General features: G+C 41.5%; 1 protein-coding gene across 1 annotated transcript in view; it reads right to left on the bottom strand.

Moving 5' to 3' along the window:
* The window catches only part of LOC122799619 (CMT1A duplicated region transcript 1 protein-like), a 922387-nt gene that overhangs the window by 252837 nt on the left and 659550 nt on the right, over positions 1–10000 (bottom strand). Inside the window, exon 7 of the mRNA XM_044068803.1 lies at positions 1323–1526. Coding sequence (XP_043924738.1) covers positions 1323–1526 — 204 coding nt within the window. The remainder of the gene's footprint in view (positions 1–1322; positions 1527–10000) is intronic.

Genomic DNA, 10000 nt, shown 5'->3' with positions numbered 1-10000 from the left:
AATGTTACAGTTGTACACCCATGGAGAAAAGACTACTCACAATGAATCATTACTGGCATGCAGGTTGAAATCACACCTGTAGTAATTTTCTATGGGAAACATCAACTGTCAGGTTCAAGATTAGTGAACTTAAAATCCTGTGTTGAAACATCATTCAGCTAAGATTCAACAAACAGTAAGGTAATGAGCTAGCAAAATAACAGAGTTGTGCTTCTTTAAGACTCAGGTGTTGAGTGTCAGCAGTTTGCCTTTTTGCCAACATAGTTGCTACCCCAAAAATTCCTATACTTATTATTGTTTTTCAGTTACTCAAAATGCATAAACTTTCTACAGTGTCTTCCAGTAATGCATACATATTACTGAATAAGTGCTTCTCATGAAACACACAGTGTGAATTATTAATGAAGAGAACACAGGATGCCACCTCCAAAGAAGTTCTCTTAATGATTTTCCTACACTACAGCAATATATGTATACTTGCTGAAGTAATCATAAATAAAATGTAACAATGCTAAGTTCTGTTTAGACTATAAAAATGGGCATATATACCACAAAAAAGAAAAAAATACAAAAACAACAACCAAAAACACAATGGCCAGTGATTAGAAAATAATTTGTAATGATCTTAGCACCTCGGCTAACAAGCCTTCAAGAGATCTTATCACTGGCCATTGTTTTTTGGTTGTTGTTTTTATAAAAATGAACATGCCTGTCAATACAATATATAATTAAATATATATATATATATATATATATATATATATATATATATATATATATATATATATATATCCTTCACCACAGCCTCAGTTGCAACTATATCTTTTATATACATTCCCTTTAATAAATAACTTGTTAAACCGCCTATCAGTTTTATACTTAAAGCAAGGAGCTAGGCTTCCTGTTTCATTCATGTCTTCTTCACCACTTACTAAAGTACAAGGACTTTGTACTAATCTGAAAGATTGTCAGACTGAGCATTTTTCTTTAAATGGCATCTTTGGTAGGATAAAATACATACATCATTTGGAAAACAAAACTAAAGAAAACTGCATTGTGGAAGGATAATGTAAGCCACTGAAAAAATGCAGTGATGGCACACAGAATTAGCTTCCCCCCACTCCCCTATTTTTTTCCCATGATTCTCTAAGAAGAATTAAAACAAGGAATGAATAAGTGTATTTGTTAATGACTACTCAGAAGACTGGTAAACCAGATATGAAAAAAAAATGTAAACATTTCTTGAAGAAAGCAACAACTATGGCTGTTTTTTTAAGATAAACCAGTTATATTAGGTAATGTGAGAGGTGAAGTATGCTCACCTGATACTGAGGTCGAAGCTACCACTTAAAACTATTCCTCTGTCCTCACAAACATGAATGGCCGTCACACTTCCAGCATGTCCCTTGATTAGAGGGGGAACTTCTTTCATTTGCATCAAATCAAAAAATCGAACTTTTCGGTCACTGGAGCCCATGGCCACTAGGCTCCCACCACTGAAATGGATTACCCTGTGGGAGTCTTCTCTGTAATTGTAAGCACATAGTAAAATGAAACTGTACTAATTATTAATACTGAATTATACATATAAATGTGAGTAACTCATACAAACATTTTATATATTTGTAACCATATTATATTATAAATGCTTACGCTATATATTTTCGGTGACTAGCTGATCAGATTCTCACTGACCAATCGCAACTAGTCACATTTTCTTTTTACTATAGTTTGTATCATTGAAATCTAGAGACAGTATGATCAATGTGTAAGACTGCTGTGTATTGCTAAGAGGAGTTTCTCCTTTCCACACAACTGTGTCAATGTGGAGTTAGTATATATAAGTTAGGGCATGGGGGGTTGGGGACCTTGTTCTCTTGAAAAAAAAAAAAAAAAAAAACACTTCCTTCACTATATGAGGCAGGCAATATGTACAGATTTCCTTACAGATAATCAGCAGCTACTTCTAACTGCCAGAACACATCTGGTTATAATCACCTTTTATCATGGATCAGAAGGCTAGATTCTTAGGCATAGTGAGATCTCTGTTTTTGTAACACTGCTGTATGCTTTACTGGGCATCTTTTCTTTTCCCTACTGCAATGTGACTGTTGAGTTAGAATACACAAGTGTGGGGGATATGCCCCCCCCACTAAAACATTTGTTTTGATGTGTGCATGGAGGTTGTAGTGGAAATGTATCGTCAATCAGTTGTGATTCAGAATGTTTTCACAAATGAAATAGGAAAGATATTGTAACATAATGCCTGGTAAACCTGGAAAATACACTGCTCAAAGTTGGATAGTATCTATTAGGGTTTCTTTTTCCAAAGGGTATATAATAATATAAAGAGAAATATTAAAGCTGGCAGGCAACAAGGAAGAGACAAGTCCCCATAGCAAGCAATGAAGAGCAGATGAATCTCGGGGTATATAATGGCCACTACCTAAGATGAACATCAGATTCCAGATTTTTGACTGTAAGGTCAAGAGAAGGCACTGAACGGCAGTACCCAGGGAGCTACAACAGAAGGATGAAAGAAGTCTAGATAGTATCACTGAGCACTAGAGAAGGAAAAGAAACTGTGGTTCTCAGAAACTGGTGGAATTTCTACTGCATGTATTGCACAGAAATTCCTGAAGGGAAAGTCTGAAAATTTTGTAAGTATTGTTTTGTTTATTGGCTCTCTTTAAAGATCATCCCCGGGATTCATGAAGCTCGGCGCAAGGCCGGCGTAAGGTCTGCGCCGGCGGTGCAGTGAATAGCCGGCGCAGTAGCGCCATATGCATATTAATGAGAGTGCACCGCAACCACAGACACGTGCGTAGTGTACGTGAGCGAGCCCAGGTAGGATGCGTCTGGAGGCGTGTCTAAGCCGGCATGAGGTGAGCAACCTAATGTGCTGACAGCCACGGTCCGCCCATAATAGTAATGGCAGCAGCCAGGTCCCGTGCAGAATGAAACGCACGTAGAGTATGCAGCATAGTACCCGTCCCAAATAAAGGGAGAAGCAAATACAAGCCACGAAGGCTTAAGTGTACCCATCCAAGGAGCAAAGGATACGCATAAGACCGCGTTTGTCCCGCAATGCACCGTCAGTGGTTACACTCAGAGAAGGTGTACAGCAGCATGTCAGCGCGCCACACCGACATAGGAGCAGCGACTAAGGTCACCACCTGTCCCACTTTGGGTGGGGCAGTCTCTCTATGGGCAGTTGTGTCCCGAAAAACATATTAAAAATGGCAAATGTGCTAAGATTGTAGGACATAATGATATCCCGTATTTAATGTAATGGTAGCATGAATTGGTTATTTCTGTAACTGAAATACCTAAATGTCACAAGAAACAGAATAAGCAAGCAAATTGCCACAACAATAAGCATTTACTTAGGCAAACAAGTGAAGTTCTATGCTATATAGTGACCGTGTGTATGTGTCGGCCTGTAAAGTCAGATGTGAGTCCCGGAAATATCCCAGCTTGGAAACTGGAAAAGGTGGCAACCCCAGTAGCGACATGGGCATGGTCACCAGTGTTACCAGCTGTCCCAATGTGCCATGGACAGTCCCTGATTGGACAGTTGTGTCCCTGCAACAATCGGAAAAATGGAAAAATGACCTCAGATCCCCTGCCAAAAATATTCCCGCAATATACATGTAATAGTAGTATAAAACATACACATATGTATATGAAACACATACATGGCATAAGAAAATGAATAAGGAACCCAAATGCTTACAGAATAAGCTTATAGTATGGCAAACAAGTGAAGTTCTGTCAACTGCACTTGCCGTGGGTATGTGTAGTCCTGCAAATTCCGAAGTTTCCACATAACATGCCCCACCATGGGCATTGGAAAAGGTGCCAACCATAATGGTCACAAGCAGTTGTGAGAGTACATAGCCGGGTAGCTGTGTCGACATAACAACAGTAAGGAATCAAGATACCTTAAACACAGGCAAACATGTGCATAGCAACATATCCCACACCCAGCAACGTCTCTGTCGCATACACTGGATGGCGTATGTTGAAGTGTAATATCCAGAAGCAGAACCCATGCATTCAGATGTAATACACAATAGCCTCATTGTACATGTCAGTCCCACCCATGTACACCTGTGCACCCTAACCTGCTAGCATCCGTGTGCAGCTATACACCCACACACAATGTGCATACCTGAAATGTGGTAAGATGTTTGTGTTAGGCAATGCCACGCAGCCAAATACGTACCCCACATGTCACCAACCCACCTCAGGTACAGATATGTAAATGGCTGCATGTGAATGTGTCTGCAGAATGTGTACATCCCGCATGTGGTATGTACCCGTCAAAACCATATAGGTTTGCATACGACACGGTGCACATAACTGTACACATGTGGACAAGTCGGGTTGTTGAACCACCGCATCGATGTTTAGCTATGCAGTGAAGTCGATCACATATAGCGGAACACGTGCCTATCAAACAGGACGTCCTAACAGGGTGCTACAGGCAAAGAAGGGGAAGGTGGGACATCACATGTGGAGAGTAGCATTGCCGGACGGCCAAATACACACGGTCAAGGTAAAGGACGGAACAACATGCATATGGCCGGATGGATGTTGTTCGAAAAATATATATAGAAACACATATGAAGTGCCAGTTTAGACTCGAAATACTATATAATGCATTGAATTGTACCGCATAATATGGCAGTAGAAGTAAGCCTGCATGTAATTGGTGAAGCTAAGCTGTAGTGTGATGGAATTCTGATCCTGGCAGTAACCAGTACAACAGGCTTATGTCTGTCAGCATTAATTATCTGCTGGGTTACAGAACAATAAATGTATGTACATGCATAACATCACCCCTTCCTCTGAGGAGGATGGCCTTGTGAGCTCAATCGAAGATAACAGTACAACTCCTTACCAGAGAGACAAAGCAACGTATTAAGAAATTAACTGAGTACTGTATCGGAACAGTCTGGGGTCCTTGAAACAGTTACAATCACAGAAGGACAGTGTAATTGACAAGGTGCCTTGCAAGGCTGTGTTATTCTCATGGGAAAACATTTTAAAAGCACGACCCCAGCACCCACGTATGTATAGACTATTGTGGACCATAGTGATGGAAATGCCCTGTGACCGACCACGTCAGTAAGGTGGGCAAAAGCTGATTGTAAACACTATATAAAGAAACTGCTTACTATATAGAGTCAGACAAAACTCTCATACTTGGACTGTATATGATTTAGCCTGCCGGTGTACACTACTAAAACTTTCTGAACCCGAGCCTCCTGTGTTATTGACTGTCACTTAGAAAAGCCTACTGATAACTACAGTCTGGTTTTAACAACTTATTTGACATTGTGATCCTTGTAATCCAGAATTCCCTTGGTAAGCTACAGGTCAGAGTGCATGGCTGGTTAGACATCTACGCAGGAGAATTTGCCTAAATGGTTCTTCTTGAATGAAAAGACCTCCGACTGAATTGTTGTGTGTAAAGAGGCTGTTTACTGTCTGATCTGTGGCTGAAAAGCGGAAAACTGGATCCCAAGAAGAAATCGTGCAGCCTTAAACAGGAGGCTCAGGTAAGGAGTGTTTGCCTCTTTGTCTCTATTGTAGATCAGGGACCAGACTACATTGTGTTTCTGTTAACAGTTGTGATAGCGGTCAAGACCTATCCAAATACTGTTAAATCTGAACATAGGTCAGGGGAACACACAGCAGAGTAAATAGTCATTGTAGACACTACAGTGGATACAGGGAAGGAGACACCACGTGGTATGAGAGAAAGGTACGTAGCAGTCGTGTAGAGGATATGGGAGATTATTGAAGAAACAGATCATGTGATCCGCGTTTGACGGGTGAAGTGAAGTATATGCAATCGCAGAGAGCACATAATGTGAGTTATCCAGCAAAATGGGGTAATAAATATGACATTGATGGTATATTACACAAAATATCGTTACTGAAACATTGTAATCCCTGAAAATGTGATGCACATGTTCTACGGTAAACACCTGTTCCACCCTGAGAGGGACAGTCCCTCTTTGGCCAGTTGTGTCCTGCAAACAAACCGAACAAATGGCAAATGTCCTGATATCTCAGGACAAACATTTCCCAGATATATTTCAAAATGGTAGCATTAAACAGTAATTTTGTATCTGGAACAACAAAATATCATAATAAACAGAATAAGCAACTGAAATGCTACAACAATTGGTCGCTCTCCTGGCAAAAAGTGAAATCCTGTCCTATGTACTGGCCGTGGGTATGCTTTTTCCTGGAAAATTACACGTTCCGAACACTAATGTCCCACATTGTGCATTTGAAAAGGTGGCAGCCCTAAGATGTGCAGGCGACAAAACAGCGACAATTGGGTATCTGTCATGCACATAGGTGGATTGAGGTAGTGAACTGAAGGGAACAGAACACTACAAATGTCAAAGCATCATACGTACACAGAGAAGATCATAATACAGTAGTACCGATAGCCCCCCCCCCCACAACACCCTACCACCTCCGATACCACATCCAGGATATGAAGCGGCGGGCACGCTAGTTCCCACAAGCTATCCTGTGGCAACAGAGGTAGCACAACGACCAAATGTAACAGAAGCTATTGAAACCACATCCCTAACTCGTGAACATACCTAGGGACACCCGAGTAAGAAGACAGTCACTAGAACAGAGTGAGGATATCTGTCAATTAATTGAAGTACCGAACCCTCATGCAGGACAGGAAGGCCAGGACCCAACCCCCGTAGTGTATAGACCGTGGACACCAGAAGATATCTGTAAAGTCACAGAGGGAATTCCCCATCTACAAAGTAATCGCTATTCACCATGCAATACCCCTGTATCTTCTGATCGGAAAACAAAGGGGAATGGCGGATGGTACAGTATGTACAAGCTGTAAATCATGTAATAATACTTAGGGTAGCGATGGTGCCAGACCCACACACTATATTCAATGCTATGAACACGCCACAGAAGTATCTTACCGTGGTACATATAAGCTATGCTTCCTTTGCAATACCTATACATCCAGATAGTCCGTATTGCTTTGTATGTACATTCAGGGTAACAGATACAGCCATACCCGGCTATCGCGGGGATACTGTGAAAGTACAACGATATTCCCACAGGAGATGGCTAGCTACATTCCGGTGTTAACTCCACCCGGGGCCAGTCAAGTTTCTACTTTATGTGGATGATATTCTGCTTGTGGCCCCTACCCAGCAGCAATGTATGGAAGATACAATAGCATTATTCAGATATTCAGCAGAACAGGGACATAAAGTAAGCAAGCATAAATTGCAACTACAGAGAATACAGGTCAAGTACCTGGGATATGTGGTATCCAAGTAGGGTAGAACATCACATTACGATAGGACGGTAGCAATTTCATAAGCACACAAGCCAACTAACAAGAAGGGAATGAAGTCCTGTCTGGGCCGACTAACATTTGTCAAAGCTGGTTACCAAACAATGCTTTGGAATCCGCTGTATTGTCTGCCTTAATCTTTAATACACCTATGGAAGCACAACACATACTACACTGGATTACAGTAGCAGAAACAGCTTTCTGCAGACTAGAACGATTGATAGCTTCAACATCTGTAGTAGGTCTCCTGAATAATCATAACACATGTTGTCAGACTGTAGATTGTAAGTGGAGATATATGACGTCAGTCTTGATGCAACAGCATGGAAGTAAGCAACGCTACATAGCTCACTACTCATTGCAGTTGGACACTGTGGCATGGTCAGTGCCACATTGTGTACAGGCAGTTGTTGTAGCACCCATGGCAGTACAGGCCCCGGCCTTAATGTTACTAGACCACCCTCTCACTGTGAGAATGTGTCATGCAGTTGCGATCAGTCTGCTGCAAGAGAAGATAGCATTCCTGACCTGTGCTAGACATTTGTCTTGTTTGAGCATACCACTGAGTCAACCTCATATGGTGATTGAACGTTGTACAACATGAAACCTATCAACGTCATGTCCGACACCTGTGTATGGCACACCACACAGTTGCCTATACGAAATGGATTAAATAACTACACACAGACATGATATCACCGATATACCCTTAGATGATGCAGAGGTGACAATTAATGTGTACGGATCATGTAGACAGAGTCCAACAGGAACGAATCAAGTAGGGTATGCAGTAGTTATTGATAATGAGATTGTAGACGGCCAAACCCTGCAGCATAACGTGTCTGCTCAAGCAGCAGAATAGATAGCTTTAACACGTGCTTGTACTGTAGCAGAAAACTGATGTGTGGACATATGTCCCGATAGTCAGTATGTTGTCTGTACAGTGCATGTTTATGAGCAGCAGTGGAAGAATAGGGGAATGATAACATCCACCGGTGAACCGATTAATCATGCGCAATTGATCTTGAATGCATTAGACTCCATTCAGTTACCCACTAAAGTAGGTAATTGTAAATGTGCAGGTCATAGAAAGCAACAGGATAACAGTATGAAAGGTAAGGCATGAGCTCATGCATCTGCAAAACAAGCAGCCTCACAGTTGGAAAGTGTTTGTGTGAATGAGGAATGACAAACCTCAGATAGTTTAGATGTAGAAATTTTACAAACAATGCAAACATCAACTACGAAAGCAGAAAAGCCGACGTGGGTATGACGAGGAGCAATCCCTGAACACGGACTGCACATATCCACAGTGATAAAGCCAATATTAACGTCTAATGTATTTAGATATGCGGCTTTGTGGAGCCATGGGTAGAGACATGTCTCAACAGGGGGGGTGGTACATTTGGTTAACAGAATACCCCTAACATACGGAATTATGAACCACATACAAATATCATGAGCAGCGTGTCACATTTGCAGTAGATATCATGCACAGGGAGCATTTAAACCGAAGGGAGTGAGTTTACCTACACCACCATAACTGTTCCGTACTATTTGTATGGAGTTCATACATCTGAATAAATGTGAAGGGAACAAATACTGTTTAGTGATTACACATATATATAATCATAATGGGTAGAAGCATTCCCAACCATGAATCCGGATGCAGCAGCAGTGGCAAAGGTGCCAGTAAAATAAAGTATCCCTAGATCTGGCATGCTGTAAAGAAGCTACAGTGACAATAGAACACATGTAGTGAACCAGACAATCACGCAACCTGGGTAATTATTTTGTATTTCCATGAATGTAAATTGCATGTACAACCCACAGTCAGCATGACTGCTGGCCGTAAATGGGATCCCGAGAAATAAGTAGAGGAGGTTGGTGGGTGACATCCAGACGAGTTACATGTGCTGTCTACCTCTAGCATTGCTGAGCATGACAACAGTTCCAAATGTAAAGTGCTGCACGCACGTCGAAGTAGTATGTGGAATGGCATATCATGTGCCAGAGTGGAAAGCTGTCATGCCTGCAGAGCCGGAGGTCGATGGCTCATTAGCAGGTGACATGAGAGGATTGTTAACCAATAACACTGTTCTTCAGTTAAAGTCTTTTACAGATAAAGAGCAAACGAAGACGGACGCATAGCTGACACCAGTATCCTGTGTGCATGTCACTGTTATCCAAAGAACATTATTGGCAAGTGGAAAGTGTGAAGGTCTGTACCAGCTCCTGTTGGCAACGCCTACTGCAGTAAAGTTTGCAGAGAGGTCGTCCTGGGTCCACCTCACATTTTCAAACCGGTAAAGGATATCAAGTCTGATTGACATCTTGTAGCTGATATACCATAGAGCCTGAATCACCCGAGCAAGACTGTATAACAATACAAAGCAACCCCAAAGACATTTTGTTTGCTGTCCTAATGATTATACACCTATTAACCATGTTTGTGTTTACTTTACATTTACTGGGACCTTACCTGCACATAACTACACGGATACAAATACTGATACGTGATGAACTGGCCACAGAGTGTCTTCCACACTTCAACAAATACCTAGGCATGACGGTGTGCATATACAGACTATGAACACTTTAAATTGCTGTGTTTGTACTGCCATATCGTACATC

This window comes from Protopterus annectens, chromosome 4.part0 (assembly GCF_019279795.1).
Source record: "Protopterus annectens isolate FY-2018-M chromosome 4.part0, PAN1.0, whole genome shotgun sequence".
NCBI lineage: Eukaryota > Metazoa > Chordata > Ceratodontiformes > Protopteridae > Protopterus > Protopterus annectens.
Note: the sequence above shows the minus strand (reverse complement) of the source record. Positions and strands in the feature narration are given on the sequence as shown.